A 20,246-nucleotide genomic window follows, 5' to 3' on the forward strand; every position below is an offset into this window, starting at 1 on the left:
TTCTTTAGTGACCTCCCCCCCCCGCCCCCGATCCCCGCCTTAAATAAATGGAAGCAGAACTGTTTTGGCCAGGTGTCTCCGAACTGGCATGGTGGCTGTGTGCTTGCTGAGGTTCAATGGCTGACCCATTTCTAGTTCCCTTCCTCCTGGGACCTCTGCTGAGGCCTCACGTGGGGTCAGGATCAATAGCATAAGGTCCAGGATTCTGCTCTCAGACTTGAAAAAAAAAATTCCTTTTCCCCCCCGCCCATGATGTAAAGACAGCCTTGATTCCTGCTACTCTCCGCCAGGGCTGTGAGCAGGAGCCGGGCTTGGCGGCCGCGCTTCCGAGTTCCTGCTCGGAGGAGGTGAGGGAGCTGTTGTCAAGGCTCTGAGTCCCACCCTGCGGCGCCTCCTCTCGCTCTGTGTCCTCGCACGTCCGCCGCTCGCTCTTCCTCCCCCACTTACCTGACGTTATTTTCACTTTCAGCCACTTTTTCAGGCACTCCTGGTGAACAAACTGCAGGCTTCCCACACAGCCGCAAGGCTCCAGGAGGGGGTTGGTGGGGGAACCCCCGGCTATCTGACAGATGCGACACAAGTCTCCCTCCTCCTCTGAGTCCTCCTCCAGGAGACTAAATGGAAAACAAGCCCTCGTGACCAAGGGTGCACACGTTTGCAGTTTCCACAAATACCAGCTCCCAGGGCGTGAATGGGGTTGGGGGGGGGGGGAGCGATCCCCCTACACTTGCCCGCAGGGCTCCCAGTTCCACCCCTGCTCCCTCTGACCCTCCTGAAGATTCTTCCAGGTGTGGTTACTGATAATAGGCGCATGGAGAGTTATACCAGGTGGCTCTGCAGTAGCTGATGCAGTGAGCCGACCAGGAGAACCAGCGTGCTACCCTAAGTCTGGAGGGGTGGGAAAGGGCCACGGAGGGGAGCTGTGGGAAAGGCTGGGAACCCCTCTCCCTGCTCTGTAGCTGTGGGAGAGTGCATGGGATCTGTGGTCAGGCTTGCCTCCGCAACTTGTGAGTTTGGCGACTTTGGACCCGTGACTTAAGCTTCCCAGGTCTCTGTTTCCTTGACGGTAATGCCAGGGTGATAATGATACACCCGCTACCTACGTCAAGGGTCATGGGCAGACTCGGTGCAAGGATGATGGTGAACCTGTTCTGCAAACTGTAAAGTACATCCAAAGTCTTTGCACATAGAGGCCACTCAGTAGATGTTGTTTGGGATGAATGATGAACCAATAAATGTGGACATGAGCTCACCAATACCATGACACTTGCTAACAATTGATACCAGTATTCCAGAATCTGATGAGGATGGAATGAATAAAAATGTAAGCAAATATATTTGTGTCAAATAAATGGTGAATGAAGACTAGCTGGTTGATGCTCATGTAGGGAGGCCTTTGAGAAACACAATGCTATTTTGTTGTTGTTGTTGTTTAGAATTTCATGGGACTGGGGACTGTCTGGTCAAGGAAAGGAAACTACTAGAGACTAAAATCAAGAGGGAGGGAGAAATGGTCACTGCTCTGGGTGTAGAAGTGTATGCTTAGTTTCTTAAGAGAACTTTTTCCCTAAGAAAAGGAAGTTCGATAAAAAAAGAACAGAATTATAGTTTTCCATTATGGACACAAAAGAAAAAAGATATGTATGCCAGGTTTATCAAAGAAATGTTTATCTCCAAGATGTCATGTCTCCCCATAATAATCTATAGACTCAATGCAATTCCAATGAAAACCCAACAAGCTGATTCTTAACTATAGTCAAGGGCTTTTTAAGGAACAAAGTAGAAAAGGAGGCTTTGTACCAGATTATCAAAATTTATAATGGTACAGACTTTAAGATGATGTGATACTGGATCAGGGATCAACAAGAAGGACCACTAGGACAGAACAGAGAGTCCTGAAATGGAGTTTATACATTGATCTGTATGCTACATGAGAGAGGTGGTCTGGAGGCCAGCAGGGAAAGATCCTGGGACAACTGGAATTCATAACACGTACCTCACACCACATATTAAACATCGCTTTACAGTTAAGTCCCAAATCCATTTCATGTTGAGTTCTAAATTGCAAAGTAAAACTATAGAGATTTTAGAAGAAAATAGGAAGAATGATGACCCCAGGTTTGGGAAAGATTTCTTAAGATAACAGGATACAAGTCACAATTCAAAAGAAGGTGGGTACATTTGACCACGTTCAAATGGAGAATTTCTTTTCATTAAAAGGCATCAAAAAAGGGAAAAGACAAACTACCAATTGGGAAAATTTATCTCTAAGATATAACTGCCAAACGATTAGACTAGTGGCCAGAATGTGTAAAGGACTTCTAAATAAAATAAAAATATTCTTAAAAAATGGGCAAAGACATACAGAAGAGGAAACACAATTGTCATTTAATATTCCAAAGAGCGCATAATATGCCTAGCCTCATTAATAGTTATGAAGGTGTAAATTAAAGTGACAATATCTTTTTGCTCCCATCAGATTGGCAAAAATTTGAAAGGACAATCAATACAAGTGCTGGCAAGGTGAGACAATAAATTCACATTATTTAGTATGGTGAAAGGTATGCCACCCGCAGCCCAGCAATTCTGCTCCTAGATAAAATAATATCCCAGAGAACTCTTTTCATGTGCACCAAGAGATGCTTACGAGATTGTTCACACTGAGCCGTTTGCAGAAAATAGCAAAGAACTCAAGTGTCTATCAACAGGAGAATGGCCGGATTGTGGTGGTGGTCATATAATGAATACTTTGTAATGGTAAAAGTGAACGATTTAAAGCTAAATATATCATCAAGGATGCATCTCACTAATGACATAAGGGGAAAAAGCAAATTGTAGAAGAATAGATATTACATTTCTCAGAATAGATATTAAAAAATAATAGTGGCATTTCTATAGAATTTAAAAATATGCACACTATATTGTTTAAGAGGACATATATTAATATGGTAAAACCATAAAGCAAAATAAATTCAATAACAACAAAGTAAAAAGCAAAGAATGATAAGTGCAATGCATGTATGATTTCCTAGGGGTGGAAGGGGTGGGATGGAGGGGCTGCGGGAGGGCGCTGAGACAAGGTGGGTGAGGGGCTCACCAGCTCCAGCAATGTTCTATTAGCTCGAAGGTGGACACAGGGATGTCTGGGTTTTGTTTTCTTTCTAGTTCTCTGGAAGGTACATATGTTATATACTTATTTGTATGTATTAAAGTAACTAACCAAGGGAAACATTTTATTAATTTTTTTTAAAAATATATTTTATTGATTTTTTACAGAGAGGAAGGGAGAGAGATAGAGAGTTAGAAACATCGATGAGAGAGAAACATTGATCAGCTGCCTCCTGCACATCCCCCACTGGGGAATTGCCCACAACCCAGGTACATGCCCTTGACCGGAATCGAACCTGGGACCTTTCAGTCCGCAGGCCGACGCTCTATCCACTGAGCCAAACCGGTTTCAGCAAGGGAAACATTTTAATGAGCATAAAGTGCATTGAGAAATGGGCTTGAAACATTAAAGTAAGGTATATCTATATATATAAAAGGCTAAGTGACCGACCGTCTGTCCGTCCGACCATCTGACCGACTGACCAGTTGGTACATAGGACACACACTGGCAATTTAAAAATAAACATTAACTTGTGCATGCATGATACATATAAAGCTCTTGTTAGTGTCAATTGCACGTGTGTGTTTTGATCTGTCATTGTTGATTGTGAATTTGGTTGACACTTCTATTATAGAGAAAGGGTGAATAGTGATATTAAAATATTTCTGCTAATTAATTTTCTTTCAATGTGCATGAATCCATGCATTGGGCCACTAGTTATGAAATAAGAACCAATGTTTACTCAAAATTGCATTTATATGCAAAGATAAAAGACTGAAAACAGTTTTGACAGTGCTTATCGCTGAATTATAGAGTTATAGGTAATTTTTTAAGTTCATATTTCTAATAATTCTTAAAATGAATATTTTTGAAGTGAGAAAGGTGTAAGATTTATTATATACAGAAAAAAGAGAGTGTCTGATAAAGTACACAAATAATAACTGTTGCGCTACCGTGCCTAGAAGTACGGTAGAAGTATTTTTAAAGAAAATTATTTTTAGTTCAAAGGCATCACTTTGGATGGTGGAGACTCCTGCCAAGTGGGTCTGAAGCTGTATTTCTGGGTAGCGGAGGATGGATGGGTGTGGGGCATTTGGTCCTTAACCATGGGGCAGTCTCCTGGTACCTTGTTTAAGAAAAGAAAAAGGTGCTACTAACTAGAAACTTGCTTCATTCCTGCAGTTGGATAAAAGACATCTAGGAGTATGTATGCATTCTATGTTCCATTTCTTTCTCCTTTTTTGTATGTCTAACTCATTACCATGGAATTTCCCACTTACAAATGAATATCAATAGGATAATTAGTGGCCCAAATTAGCTACACATAGAGGGCCAGAATTCTAAGAATTGATTTCCAGATCTGGGAGCCAAGATCAGGGCACAGTAACACCTAACATAAATAAAAAGGCAGAATCCTGACATGCTGCTTAATGACAGCTTTCAAATGATCAAACTTGATCGTCGTGAAATATCCAATATGGACTCATAAGAAATAAAAGAGTAATTAAAAAAAAAAAAGATCTACTTCCTGCCCAGCTGGTGTGGCTAAGTGATTGAGCATGGACCTATGAGTTTGGAGGTCTTGATTAGATTCCCAGTCAGGGCACATGCCCGGGGTTGTGGGCTTGATCCCCAGTGGGGGGCGTGCAGGAGGTAGCGGATCAGCAATTTCTCTCTCATCATTGATGTTTCTATCCCTCTCTCCCTCTCCCTTCCTCTCTGAAATTAATAAAATTTTTTTTTTAAAAAAAAATCTACTCTCTCACGCATGAGAAAGAGCTCCTAGCCCTAGCTGGTTTGACTCGATAGAGCGTCAGCCTACAGACTGAAGGGTCCCAGGTTCGATTCTGGTTAAGAGCATGTACCTTGGTTGCAGGCTCGGTACCTGGCCTTGGTTGGGCATGTGTACAAGGCAACCAATCGATGTGTGTCTTTCACATTGATGTTTCTCTCTCTGTGTCTGTCTCTGTCCCTTTCTCTCTCTAAAATCAATGGGAAAAATATCCTCAGGTGAGGATTAACAAAGAGAGGGACAGAGAGAGAGAGAGAGAGAGAGAGAGAGAGAGAGAGAGAGAGCCAGCCTAAAATGGAGGCAATGGTGCCTGGTCAGGTTTTGATTTCTGGTCAGGGCATATGCCCAGATCTCGGGCTCCATCCCCAGTAGGGGGAATGCAAGAGGTAGCGGTCAATGATTCTCTCTCATTGATGTTTCTCTCTCTTCCTTCCTCTCTGAAATAGTAAATTAAAAAAAAACATACAAATAATAAAAAATAAATAAAATGGAAGCAGTGGTTAACCCAGAGCAGCCCTTCAGAGAACTGCGGTAACTATGGTAACCATTGGGGACCTGCCTTTTACTTTGGGAGATTCAAATTCTAAAACTGTTGGTTGGATTTGTGCAAAGTCCCATGAGGGAGAGCTGGTGAATTTTAAGTGCTGATGTTGGGGAGATAGCAATCCTTTCATAAAAAATTTGATTTCCTAATTGCAGTAAGAAATGCTAGTCCTATGGAACAGTCAGAAATCCTTATATCTAGCAAACTTATCTTTCTTAAAATTGCAGTATTCGAGAGGGGTAGAAAAAAACATAGGGAATACTGAAGAAATTGAACTGGAACACCATACTTTTTTTTTTATAGCTGCATATATTTTAAGAGCAACAGAATAGATAACTTTCTCAGTATACGTAGTCATTAAAATGTCAAGGAAGGGCCTACGTATTATTTAAAATTTCCATGACCCTCTAATAAAAGCACTGATTATTTCAGCAAAATGGAATAAAAAATATATGTATTTACATATAATCATGAAAATTCCTCACCTTTCTTGCAATTTCTTGAGTTTCTCTGGGTCTGCCTTTTTTTTAGTGGCTTCTTTTTCATCTATGAAACCAAAGACTGCCCTTCTGTCCCCATTACCACTTTGGTTTGAGAAATCAGACACGGCAAAGAAAGTAAATGGCATATTTTCTTGCAGGGACCCAGGCACAAGCCAGTGGCCTTGTAAGTTCATTCTTGATGGAAAGGAGCCGGAAGGCTCCGCCAGCGGCATGCTGCTTTGAGAATTTAGTAAGAGATCTTCTGTATGCACTGGAGCCCTCTGAGACTGACTTGTTAAAGGATTAGCTTCCGCTCCCCTGACACCAAATTCACGTGCACTGTTTACTGGAAAGTAACTGTGGTCTTCGGCTCTGGCGGATGGATTCCTGTTTCTAATTGGAGACAGTGGTTGACGAACATTAAGCCTTGAGTTTCCCTCCGAGTCTGAACTGTGAACTAAAGTCGATGTCATTGATAAGTCTCCTGGAATGTCCTCTCTTGGGGCAGAATGCATTAATGATCCAGGAGTGTTATAAGATGAATGTATTGATGATCTTGGAGCTGTTGGTCTTCCAGAAACAAAATAATCAAGAGAAGTGCTAGAACGATTTAAATGGGTTTGCCATTCTCTTTCATTATCATGGGTCCCAGGCCTGTCTTCTAGAGAAGCCGGGTCACTGAACACATTTTCAGCATTGAGATCATCGTCTAGATTAGGTTTGAATTTGGTGTCCTGTGAACGAAAGGTCTTTTTCTCATTTTCACTGTCACCACTGTCTTTCTCTTTAGTACACTCCCCATCAGGCAGCCTGGGGTCTTGGAACATCCTTTGCCCAACAGAAGGCTGCTCTCTCACTGGCTCCATTACATTGCTGATTCCTAGCGAGCCATGACTGGACTCATTCCTTACAGAATTAGCCCTGCAATTTTCAGGATTTTCTTTACAGTTTTTATTTTTGGCCTGAGTTCCAAGAAATTGACTTCTCTTACGACTGGAAGGAGAACGGGGCGAGTGCATACCGAGCAACAAAAGCTCTTCCTCTGCGTGGATTTCCTCTTCAGTGTCATCATCTTCATCTCCATGACTTAATGACAACATGGAATAAAAATCTTCATCTCTGAACCTAAATGGCACCCTTCTCGACCCTCCCACGGTGGTGGTGAAGAGCGGTGGCCCCAAGGTCTCACTCAGTACTCGAGGACTGTTCATTCCTGGGAAGGCGTGGGATAGGGCTGGATGCGGCTCATTCTGGGAAAGGGCACGGGGGTCCCCTTTTCTGGCTCGTTCGGAGGCGTTCTTGCTCATCGCCAGTGGCTGGGAGGATGGGACCAAGTTTCTTCTCTCTAGGATTGGCCTCTTCAGCTTAGTGTCACTTGCCCACACGGGGCCGTCTCGTTGAACTGCGTCTGCATTGAGAAAAGACAAATTTATCATTTTACTATCGGTGCTCACGGATGAAAGACCTCCGCCGCCAAGGGTGAGAGTCCCTGAGGCCACAAACAAGCTTCGAGGAGAAAAGACACGTGGTCAACATGGCGGGAGGGTATGAGACTTCTGCACCAGAGCTGGCTCATCGCACGTCTCCTTTGTATGTTTGTGGAACTCAGGCTGGTTCTGGGGGATAGGGCTGACCTGGAGGGTACACATCCTGTCTGCAGAAGCTTCGGGCAGACTGTCCAGCCCCAAGCCAGTCAGGGCTGGTGATGCGTAAATCTCTCAGATGGTGGTTTTTATTCCAGTGTTTGTTGGGAAGGAAAACCAACACTCCAGGAATGACTGCTACAAAAACCACCAGCGCTTTGTGATCTGAATTCATACAACACACATTTATGACACTCCTGCTTCACACACAGCTCTACAAAATCTTAAGAAAAGTACAGTCTGCCTTGGCAGATTGGGAGGAAGGCTCTAGAAGCTGGTGCCCAATTAAATATATGATCTGTGATTATGTTTACTACTTAGTGCAAGTAAGAATCAATAATGCTCTCATTACCTCCTCTTTTTCACTAGCCCCTAGTCCAGCCGTGGGCAAACTATGGCCCGCGGGCCGGATCCGGCCCGTTTGAAATGAATAAAACTAAAAAAATAAAAGACCGTACCCTTTTATGTAATGATGTTTACTTTGAATTTATATTAGTTCACACAAACACTCCATCCATGCTTTGGTTCCGGCCCTCCGGTCCAGTTTAAGAACCCATTGTGGCCCTCGAGTCAGAAAGTTTGCCCACCCCTGCCCTAGTCAATTTGTAACCTCTGGCTATAAATACAATTTTACCCCCCAATGCCCTGGACCTGAAGTATGAGGAGACACAGAGAGAGGAGAGAGGAATTACTACTGATGGAATCATTTGGTTAAAACGTGCCTTATAAAAATAATGACTAAACCTACTTATTGAGAGCTTACTAGTACACTGAACAGGCCAGGCACCATGTTAACTGTGTCACATGTACATATTTAGGTTCACAATCCTATGAAACAGGTACTACAGTCACACCACATTATAACTGAGAGTACCAAGGCTTAGGGAGGTCACGTAACTTGCCCAAGATCATACTTCTAGTTGGTGATGGAGTGAAAATTTGAACTCAAGCCTGCCTGATACGCCGTTTGTCTTAAGATACATGGTTTGCATTATGCTTACGAAACTGGCTGGCCGGGCCAGCGTGGCTCTGTGGTTTGAGTGTTGACCTATGAACCAAGAGTTCACGGTTCCATTCCCTGTAAGGGCATATGCCCGGATTGTGGGCTCGATCCCCAGTGTGTGTGTGTGTGTGTGGGGGGGGGGGGTGCAGGAGGCAGCCAATCAGTGATTCTCTCTCATCATTGATGTTTCTCTCCCTTTCCCTTCCTCTCTGAAAGAAAAAAAGTATTTTTTTAAAAAAGAAACTGGCTGGACTTCCAATTTCCTTGTGAAAATGAGCATCCATGTAACTCATTGTTGTCTGTGTGTGTTGTTGAGGGTTCTCTTTTTATTTTATTTTATTTTTTTAGCATCTTGATGTGCATAGGACACTGAAAATACTTCTGTGATCCCACTTACCTTCCCCTCCTGACTTTGGCCTTCCCGCTCAGCTCCCTGGCTGCTAGCCTGCAGCATCTGACAAGGCCCTGCTGTCCTTACCATTCGATTTCTAAAGCGGTTCACAGTGCATCGTGTAGAGTGGACGGGACCCCATGCAATGGACGGGTTCACGAAGGGCGCGTGATAACAGCTCAGGCAGGGGAAATGCAAATCCTCTGAGCATGTCTGGCTCAGCCAAGGGCAAGCCAATACTGACTTGCTTTAATTGAGGCCTCCCAGGGGAGCACCAGCTCGAGCCTCTAACGTCCTAATGTTCCATAAGCCTCCTTTATTGTGAGCTGCAGGGGACACTCAGCTACACAGTGCGAATCTTTACTCATCGGCTCTTCTAGAAATCATTTGCGCTCTCCTACCAGGCCCCTCATGGGTTTCATAAGCCCCGCTAATAGACATATCAGCAAAGCCAGAATGCCCTGAGCATCTGGCTGTACCTATGGGCGGGCAGCTGGTGTGCCCACCCAGACTGGGCTGAGTGCCGGAACCGGAATCTTTTGGCCGCCCCTGAACACTCAGAACCTGCTGTATGGCAGGCGCTGCCCCCTGTGCCCAGAGCCAATTTGGTTCAGGCTTTGAAAGACACCTAACGGGCAAAAGAATCATCTGGGGCAGCTTCTGCAAAACAGAGACTGGAAAGTCAACAGGAGCCATAAGCTTATTTCCTGGAAGCCACCAGCTGTCACCTGGCGACAGTGGCCTCTGGGGCAGGAGGAGTCACAGGCTAAGTGCTGCTGCAGCTCCTGTGGATGCGAAACACCCCGGGAAACCCATCTCCCCCCTTCCTCGTCACCACAACTGCCTTCCTCTAAAACTTCCATCAGTGCCTCCCTGGTGTGTGTGTGTGTGTGTGTGTGTGTGTGTGTGTGTGTGTCCCCTAAAGGTGGCAGACTGTGCATCTTATACTTATGCTATTTTAACCCTATTTCTTGCGTCTATCAAGTAGGGAGCAGATTTCATAGTTCAAGGCCTGGGGATCAACACCGGTGTGGAACGCCGGGGATGTGCTATTCATAGAGCAGCCCCACAGATGCTGCTGGGCCTCTCTGAGGCCCTGCATGGGCTCCAGCAGTGGATGGAGTGCCTGCCATGTCCAGGAGTTCAACCAAATGCCACTGAATGTTCTAGGTGCAATGAGAAGAAACCAGAAACAGCATCCATCTGCCCTAAGACTGTCTTCGGTCTAGACTTCTTCATGTGCTTGGCCAATAGCTTCCTACATTCTGACAGCCATGTAATTTTAACTGTTTCCCTCTGGTTATAAAAGTAGTCGAGATTCACGGTAGAAAATGTGGAACATACAGAAGAGGAAGGAAAAATAAAAGCCACCCAAATTCTAAAACTCACATGGCATTGCTATTGCCTGGAATTCGGGGATAGATCACAAACTCAAGATCCCTGGGCTGGCCCTGGCCGGTGTGACTCAATTGGTTGGGCATTGTCCCATACACCGAAAGGTCATCGGTTTGATTCCCAGCAAGGCACCAAAAAAGATCCCTGGGCTGTTTTCATCTTGCAATTGTGTGTTGGCTTAGCATTTGAACCCCAATAGGTGGAGCATTTATGTGCTGGCTGGTCCCTGGCCCCGCCCACAGCCCTTGCTATGTATTTCCCCTGCCATACCCACCTATTCATGGAGGCATCTAGGACTCTCTTATCTAGAAATATTGTTTTAAAAAAATAAAATTGGGATATTTGGCTATATGCAACTTTACGTCCTTCTTTCCTTCCCTAAAACTGTTATTGTGAGCATTATCTCCTGCCATCAATTTTAAGAACAGGATCTTAATTCTGATATAAGGGTACATTATATAAATGTATTGCAATTTAAATTTGTTTAATTCTTCTCCTATCTGTGGGTATATAGATTGTTTCGAGGTTTTTGCTACCATATATTACACCATGATAAATGTCCTTGCCCGTGCATCTTTGACTATCTGTCGTAGATTCTTAGAATAGATTAATAGGGAATGGAATTGCAAGATCAAAAGGTACAAATTTCTACCTTTTGACACATTGCTAAATTCCAATTTGTACCGAGTTACCCTACAGGCGGGATATGAAAGCATCTCTCACAGCCGTGTTACAAGGCTTGGCACAGCATCTGACACAATAGTGCCCAGGAAGTTAGTTATTAGTGTCATTATCAAGTATTGAGTATTATTTTAAAAACCTTAATTTGTTAGGCCAAATTTTTCTCATGTGAGCTACATTTATTACTTAGGGAGGTTGAACTTTTTACCCCCAAATGTTTATCAGCTACCTATTTCTTCTGTGAAATTATCTGCCATGCCTCTTCACTGTTTTTCTATTAGGTATTCATATTGTTGGTGTGTGTGTGTGTTTTATTGATTTGTAAGAGCTTTCTATATACTACCTCTCGGATACAATTCAAACATCTGGCCCCTACTCCAATTTATGCAACTCACTTTAGAATATGGAAAAAAGAACTAAAGAGAGATTACTGAGGAAATAATTGGGGGAAGATAAGGAGCCCTGGGTATAAGACAAAATTGGGACAAATTCTCAATGAATCTCTCAGGATAATGGAAGTTGTCTTTTGGGTGCAGGTGGAGGATTGTATGAACCTCATGGGTCTAGGAACGTTTCACGCATGGGGAGCTTCACTTTTTAAATAATATTCGGGAGTTCATCAAGGGCTACTGGGGAGGTGGCTGGAGAGAAACCAATGATAGTTCACTGCCCACTATAGTCACGTGCTGGTCAGTACATGGTTTCCTGAGTTATAGCAATGTAATGGGATAGATTTCATTATCCTTATTTTAAAGGGAACAGTAGCCCAGAGTGACTGACCATCGAGGGCTCCACCTCCAAGAGGGGAAAGTGCTGGCATTAGAAGTGCGCTCTGCCCTGCCAGAGCATCAGTTCCCTGGGTCCTGTGGGTGTCTGGTTGCTACCGGCTCGCATATGCTCTAGTCCCAGGCCGTCCAAACACTATCATGTTCTATATTTACACATGTCTTCCACAGTCTGTGTCATATTTTAAAATAAAGGCCACAGTATTCAGTGGGTGTTCAGAGGAAATGAGATGCCCAGTGGTTTCCCCATGGGAAAGCGCAGGGCCACGGCAGGGCTGGCTGTCAGGTGGGGCTTTCCTTGAGTCCTCAGGTCCTGTCCTTCTGCCACCACCAGAGAGGGTGACGTGGTTAGCAGAGCAGCATGGCTTGGGCCTTAGCACGAACGCGCAGGCAGGACTGAAAGAGGTGGTGTCTACCAAGCCAGCATTTTGAAATGAAGCATACATTCATTTTGATGTTATTTCGTACAGTAAGATCTTGACACCTTGGTTCAGAGGGGAAAAGATCTCTGTGGGAGGCTGAGCAGTCTGCCACCCACAGACACTCCTGGGGGCGGGGGGGAACTTAGGACAAGTGAGACATTCCTCCACCCTCCTGCCTCGTCTCTACCCTGAACCCAACACCCAACAACTCAAATGCCCCCTCTGGAAGCCTAATGCGGGCTTCCACTCAAAACACGCACAGTCACGCTTGTGGAGGGATGACAGAGAAAAATAATAAACTCCCCCGCCCTGCTTTCCCCCACCAACCTCCCTTGGAGAAGGCAACTAGGGTCAATGGTTTGTTTTTAAAACCTTGCGTTTCATTGTAAGGTAACTCTCCTTTACATAAAAGTACAAATGTCTAAAAACCCGACAGAATTCATCAGATAACAGTACAAGTCACTTCTCTCTGAAGATGAAGACGCGTGAGCCACGGGTCCTTACCTGCTCCCCAGAGAGCCGGCGCCTTCCCTGGCAGCTGTGATTTCTGTCTGCTTCTGTCGCCAGCCCCTCTTGGGCTGTGCATGTCTGGGCTGACCGTCATTCTCCCCAGGTTTGGCCTCCTCTTCCGTGATACAATCTGTGGTGGCGGGGCTGCTGAAAGGTGCAAATGAATTTTCCATAATGAATATTTTACAGGAAAATATGTTCTGTATAAAGAATGCTCATAGGGCCCTAGCCGGTTTGGCTCCCTGGATAGAGCATTGGCCCGCGGACCGAAGGGTCTCGGGTTCCATTCCGATCAAGGGCACGTACCTCGGTGGCAGGCTCAATCCCCGCGTGGGAGGCAACCAATCGATGTTGTCTCTCACTGTCTCTCCTCCTTCCTTCCACTCTGTCTAAAAATGAACGGGAAAAAAAATCCTCATGAAGAAAAGAAAGAATGCTCACAGGTCCTGCAATAGGGAAGGCAGTTAAGAGAACGGAGCCAGGAGATGAGAGGAGAAGCCTGGTCACACAGGCTTGTAGCCACATGGGCTTGGGCCAATCACTTCTCAAAGCCCTAGTTTCCCCACCTGTTCCATGGAAATAATAATACCTACTTCGCTGGCTGTTTTCACCATGAGTGCGGACCGGTGACACCTGCAATGTCTTTTCTCTTGCTAAGAAGTTTCTAGCTTCCAGTTCAGTGATGTTGGGATGGGCCTCTTGCTAACACCGTCAAGAGCCTTGCACAGTCGGGACAAAGAAAGGCCCTGCTCCTTCTGTGCCATCCAAGTCTGAATCCCAGCCTTTTGGTACCTGCATGTCCATACCCCCAGATTGTTTATTGGCAGCTAACCTGGCCTTCCAGAAGGACCCGGAGCATCTGGGGACCATATACCCTTTTTCTTGCCTTTGTGGTCCCCACCACTGTGCTGGGATGATACACTCACAGGAAGACAATAGCTGGAGTATTTACATGGACTGAATTGCCCAATGAATATACTTAAAAATATACATATTTATTTTATTGATTTTAGAGAGAAAGGGAGAGGGAGAGGGAGCAAGAACTAGAAACATCAATGATGAGAATCATTGATTGGCTGCCTCCTGCATGTCCCACACTGGAGATCGAGCTCGCAACCGAGGCATGTGCCCTGACCAGGAATTGAACTGTGACCTCCTGGTTCATAGGTCAACGCTCAACGGCTGAGCCACGCCAACTGGGCACAAATATACATTTTTAAATTCACATCTTGAACTAGGTTGCTAATTGGTATAAATAATCTCATGTTCCTTCTTCATCACTATTAAGCGTTAGTGCATGTGAGTTTGGGAGTCTCGGTATTTTCCATGCATATCTACAAGTTCTTGAGTTCACAAGTAGTTAAAATCGTGAGTATCTGGACTATTTCCTTCCAAGAGAATTTTCCTGGCTCATCCCCTTTTGGACAGTTCAGAAATTTCATAAATATCCGTAGCCAGTAGGCAACAGGGGTGAAGCTGGGAAGGGTCCCCAGTGTGTGCGAGAGAGCAGCCTTTTTTTGGCACGTGAGGACAACTGGATTTATGTTCCAGTGTAAGTTGTGGTTGCGTGAATACTTTTCATTCAGAGTCAGGAAAGGAATGAAGTTCTCCTTGGCAGCCCACGAAGCCTAGTTTAACACAATGGTTGGAGACTACCTACTCCTCCTGACGGGCCCCAGGAGGGGAAGGCAGTGGGTTCTGCGCCCCAACACAGAGAGGACTATGTTCCACAGGGAAGCTACTAGCAGAGGGAAGCTTAGAGCAAGTTGGCGGAGCTCAGAGAGGCCGAGGGCATGACCAGAAAGGAGAGAATTCTCCAGAAAATGAGAATATATTCTTTGGAGAGTAGAGAGTGGTGACCTGACACAATGTCACTGACCAAGAGGAGAGTGAGAGGAGGAGGGTGACAGAGAGGGATCAAGGGCTTTCCAGGAAGGGACCCAGCACAGAAAATGGGGGGGGGGCACTTTCTCTGCACCTCGAGTTGCTTTCCTCCAGTCCGGAGGCTTCTCTTCGAGGGTGCCTCCCTCCCCAGCTCTCAGAAGTCAACAACTGCTCCTACCTCTCACGGATGGACAGGGTTCGAGGAAGCAGTGGGATTCTTATTTACTGAGGAAGAAACAGAGGGAGGACCAGGGAAGGGGCAGGCTGTGGCTCAGGCCAACTCCAGTGCGTATCTGGGACATGGCCCAAAGGTCCTGGGCACAAGCATCTACTTTGATTTCCAGCAGGAATCCCAGCAGAATATTCAGATTTCCTTCTCAGCCCAGGCAGCAGTACATCGCAATTCCCCAGCCTCACCCCCCCCCATCCCCCCCTCCCCCCGCACTCCTCCGCCCCACCCCATCCACATCCCCTCACACTCTCAGAGGGAATGATCCTCTCTCTCAGAGGGCCTGCCAGCCAGCACTGGTCCTTCAAGGTCTGTTTCCAATTTTACGTCCACCGAGTCTGCTCAGACTGCTTTGCCGAGAACTTACAGGCTTCTATGGCCCTTAGCATATAAATATTCTAAAATTGCCTGATGCGTGTGCCTTCTCCTTCCAGCTGGACTGTTAGGTCATCAAGGACGGAGCCCCTGTCTTTAGCGGGCTGGTGTGTTGCCACCCAACCTTCCACCTTGCAGGACAAATAAAACTCGCCTGGTATGATTTGCATGGCTGGAGAAGATGCATCCAGCTGAAACTATGGTGATTTCCAAAAGTAGAACCATTTTTTTTTTTTCTTGTGCAAAACACCCAAGATGACTTAAGGTAATAGGTCATTTTATTTTCTTATTCAAAAAAAGTGCCTTCTTCAAAGCCTCCGTTCTTTTAAATGATTTCCATTACCACGTCTCCTCTAATCAAATTTTCAGCAAACTAAAGTAATAAAGCTGAACGTCCAGAGACTGTTTTACCAGGTCTGGCAGCGAAGAAATCACCACGGGTAGTTCAGGCAGGATCCTGCCTGAGGTCCGTGATTTCAGCCTCAGTATCTGCAGCTGTATAATGGGAATATGCCTATCTTGTTGAGTTAGCAATAATGTATGTAAATGGTCCAACTCGGTGTCTGGTGCATATGAGCTGCTAAAAATGGTAGCTGCTGCTGCTTCTATAAATAGTGATAATAATTGGAAATCTGAAGTCACTCCCAGGAGAGAACTGAATTGGACCAGAAACTTATTGTCATGCAGGCTCCATAGGCTGAGAATAACTTATTCAGTAACCTTCATTCCTGACTCTCCCTCAATCCTTTTACAAAATCCAAAAGGCAAATAGCAACTCTTTTTTTTTTTTTATTATAATTTGTTCAACAAATACCTGTGTGTCTTTGCTATGCAATAATTTGAGGGTTCACAAAGATGAGGAAGACATTTTGGTCATGACCTTAAAGATTATAATCTAATTTGGCTGCACTGCTGACTTCTTCCCTGTGGAGCCGTTTAGGTTCTATGGAAAGCAAACTCTTGTGAAATATTCCTTCTCCGGATGCAACTGCAGTCGTAAATGAGGTGACCCAGATTGCATAGGTTTTTATGTACCTGGACTCCAGTTCTTATCACACCACCTACTCCCCAAAGTGAACCAAATGTCAGCCCTCTGGGGCCTTTCTAGGGATGTTGCTCAACGTGGCACGATACACATATTCACCTGAGGAAGACCAAGTAACATTTACACAGGAAGATAAAATACAACTCCCTCTGCAGGTGGTAGGCCCTTGGCCTTACAGAGAAGGGAGGGGATTGGGTTCAGGAGCTCCGTCACCAGGCAACTCGACCTCCTGAAGTTGGTCAGTGAACACTAGGAAGACGGTGGTTTGCTTTGGACAATGTAAAACCCATACTTTGTGCTGGGATCTGAGCAAGGTGACGCCTCCAGTAGCAAAGAAACCCAGCAGCAGTTGAGATAAAGGTGTCTGGCCTCAGGTCTCTTGACAATGTAGTTGTTGACTGAATAGTTCTTCATTGGACCAGGAAAGGAAACAAAGGTAGAAATCTCCTATTTATACAAGTTCCTGATGCCTGGGAGTCAGACCCATTGCACCTAAAAATTGCTCAGTGCCTCACATCACTTGCCATAGTACAGTTCTTTTTAAAAACACTTTTAAAAAATATGTTTTTATTGATTTCAGAGAGAGGAAGGGGAGGAGGATAGAAACATCAATGATGAGAGAGAAATTACTGATCCGCTGCCTCCTGCACGCCCCCTCCTGGGGATCGAGCCGGCAACCCGGGCATGTGCCCTTGACCGGAATCGGTCTGTGACCTCCTGGTTCATGGGTCACATGAGCCACACTGGCTGGGCCCTAATAAAGTTCTTGGTAGACAAAGTTGAAAAGAATGAGAAACCAAACAATACAATTCCTGAACCTTGACCCCTCGCCCTTTCTACCTTGACTCAGATGCCCGGTGCCTAGGAGGTGCCAAGGAGGTGCCAAGATTCTGTCCAAAAGATGCCTTTTAAAACCATCTTATTGCTTCCTTTAGTTGGTGGGAAGAATTACAGCTCATTACCAGGGCTGGTGTTGCCTAGTGTAATAGGCCACTGTCTGTACAGTCACAAATAACAGGCCGAATCTATCTGAGTGGCTGGAAATGTGTGTTGTCTCATGTACCCAGAGGAGATCTTCATTAAAGCCTAATTATGGACCATAAATATGTTTTATTTTGGAACCCAGGAGATGAGATTTTTGATTTGGGGAAATGCAGTGCCTAATAAGTAGGCAGAAAAGGGAATGTAAACAGCGACTGAGCCCTTTAATTGGTCCCTCCTCAGTGTGGTGCGAAGGGATTTTCAGTTCCAGCGTGTGTTTTCCCAAGGCCCTGGCCCGGGTGCCTCTCCCAGGGCCGCCTGGCGTGCGCACATGCACACAGCCCCGGGGGCTGATCAGCCGCGAGAGCCCGTCGGCTTTCTGGTGGCAACATTCTGGAAGGTGCCAGACACAGGAGTGAAGAAATCAAATGAGCCTTGAGAGGTGATGGGATTTTATTGGTGGTTCACTCCTTAGCGCTAGAGGAGGGTTGAAGTGGCAGCCGCTGTCTCCTCTTCCTGCTCCTCCCCTGCACACAACCTCCTGGGTTTGGTTGGTCTTGGCATGGCCCTCTGGGCCCCCTCCCGTCCACCTGCCTTCTGGGAGCTGATGTCCCCCTCTCCCCGACTCCACTGGGCTGTGTGCCTTGCCCAGGGCCACTTACCACAGGAGGTAAATTTTACTGGGCCTCCTGGGGCCCGGCAGGCACAGCACAGGGGTCTCCAATGGGGCGGGGGAGGAGATTGGGAAATAGCACAGGGTCGCTGGCGACGGGGGCACAGGGCTCGGGGAGGCCAGGGCGCTCACAGAGGAGGGGAAGGATACTGGAGGGAGGTGGGGGGAAGGGCCCTGGGCCACCGGGGAGGCAGGTGGCACGAGTGGCAGGAGGAGGCAGCAGTAATTGGTATTGGGCCGCAGGACAGGGGAGAAAGCAAAGAGGGAGCAGTAAGGGGAATATTCAACACAGAACAGGGGGTGCTCTCTGCTGTCACCTGCACAAAAGAAAAAGAGCAGTCAGGAAGCAGCACTCATAGCGGGAAAGGACATTAAAAAGGTCTGGAAATGAATCAAAACTCAAAAATTGTTTTTGGGGGAGGGGGACCTCTCCAGGGGTCGTGGGGCAGGAGGCACCTAGCTGGGACGGCAAGGTCACTGAAGAGTCTACCAGAAACTTGTCATCGACCATCACACCTTGTCCCAGCCAACAGTCTCTGGCATCCCTGACAGATGCTGGAAAGTTCTTCCCCCACTAAGTTCCCGTGTGGAAGCTCTCGGTCCCTTGCAGCTCCCACAGGCCGGGTAATGAGCTGTTCCGGCAGCAGCATATGGTGGCCGGCAGGGTCTCACTTAGGTAAGGCTCTCCTCCTCAGCCCTCCAGCTGCCCCCGGTTGGAGGTGGTGGCCATGCCTTCACCTGGCCTTTCTGCGGCAGAGGGGACGCTTGGGGAGAGAGAGAGAGAGAGAAGCCCAGAGACCCTGGTGGGGTCAAGGGAAGGGAGAGGGGCCGAGGGGGGAAAGCAGGTGGGCGAGGGAGGAGTCCAAGTGAAGTTAATGATTTGTTCGCTAACTTCACACCCAACCTGCCAACCTTGCTGAAGGCAGAATGGGGGCACCTGGAGGAGCAGTCACGCTCAGAGAGACCCCCTCAGGCATGACAAATCTCTCAGCTCCGCCACTCACCAGCTGGGTCACCTTGGCTCAACTGCTTACCTGCCTGAAACCTGTTTCCTCATCTGCAAAATGAGACGGGTGTGCTCTCTAGCCTTGCTCCTCCAAGGGTGGCCCTTGGACATCATCTGGGAGCTTCTGAGCCCATCCAAACCTACTGACTCAGAACCTGCAGTTTGTCAAGGTTGCGGGTGTTTCTTGTGAACTTTAAAGCTTGAGAAGCCAGGCTCTGGGATAGGTGCCCAGACCTCTCTGAGGAGAATCAGCTGTAGCGCTTGTTAAAAGCCCAGTTTTGCAGGCCCCCTTTCAGGAGGTTCTGACGCTCTGGGTCAGGGATGGGGACCGGGAGCGAGTATCTTAATTAGGTACCTCCCTGGTGATTCTGAACATCAGAGAAGTTTAGGAGATGCTACAGCTAAAATCAGTTCCAGTTCTAAAATGCCATCATTGTAACCACCCCAGTTGAAAACCATCAAAAGGCATGTCTTGTTTTCCTGGGCTTTGCTCTATTGTGCTTCACAGGTGGTGTTTTTTTTTTTTTTACAAATGAAAGGCAAGACCCTCCACCAGCAAAAACAGCACGACTCGCTGCATTGTGACAGTCGCTTCATTCTGGGGTCTGGACCTGAACCCGCAATATCTCAGAGGTGGGCCTGACCCTGGAAGGCAGGGGTCTCGTCCCGAGTTACTTGAATCCTCTGCAGCACCTGGCGCTGTGATCCACACCCTCCTTCCAAACGCCTCTCTTGGCTCCTGCAGTGAGTGGTTCCTACTTCTCAGATCATTTCTCCGGAGTTGTCTTCACGCATTTTCCCCCTAACTGTTCGTAGCCCCCAAGGTTCCTTCATCTTCTCTCTTCTCACTCCATCCACTCTCACGGGGGGACACTTGTGGTTTCAGCCGCCTCTTGCTCACTGTAGGCCCTTGGACTCCTCCTGGCAGCCGGGATCTGTGCTGAGCCGCAGACCTGGGTACCTGGGGGCTTCCTGGCATTTCCTCCTGGCCCTCCTGCCTGGCCCCCCAAGGCAGCACCCACAGAAGGGGGCCCGCCCTCTTCTTACTTTCTCAGCCTTGGCGAAGGCAACCACCGCTGGCCTAGTTTTCTGGGCCTGGACTCCAAGTTTTCTTTGATTCTTTCTTTGTCCTCATGTCCACACCAAGTTCCATCAGGTTTACTTCCTTCAACTTCCCTCAAGCCCGGGCCCTCCTCCCTATCCCCTCTGCGTCTGCTTCTGGCCAAGCCCTTCTCCTTTCTCTCCGGGTCCACTGCAGCTACTGCTTCTCTGGTCTCGGCCTGTGTGCGGCTGTCC

The 20,246-nt window shown here is 46.8% G+C and overlaps 1 protein-coding gene across 1 annotated transcript in view; it reads right to left on the minus strand.

The window, feature by feature from the left end:
• The window catches only part of MARCHF10 (membrane associated ring-CH-type finger 10), a 79,133-nt gene that overhangs the window by 20,812 nt on the left and 38,075 nt on the right, over nt 1-20,246 (minus strand). The window contains exons 5-7 of the mRNA XM_081110816.1: nt 12,752-12,904; nt 5,931-7,335; nt 448-614 (exon numbers count right to left, since the gene is read on the minus strand). Coding sequence (XP_080966942.1) covers nt 448-614; nt 5,931-7,335; nt 12,752-12,904 — 1,725 coding nt within the window. The remainder of the gene's footprint in view (nt 1-447; nt 615-5,930; nt 7,336-12,751; nt 12,905-20,246) is intronic.

The sequence above is a fragment of the Myotis nattereri genome (assembly GCF_964212035.1).
Source record: "Myotis nattereri genome assembly, chromosome: 16".
Lineage (NCBI taxonomy): Eukaryota > Metazoa > Chordata > Mammalia > Chiroptera > Vespertilionidae > Myotis > Myotis nattereri.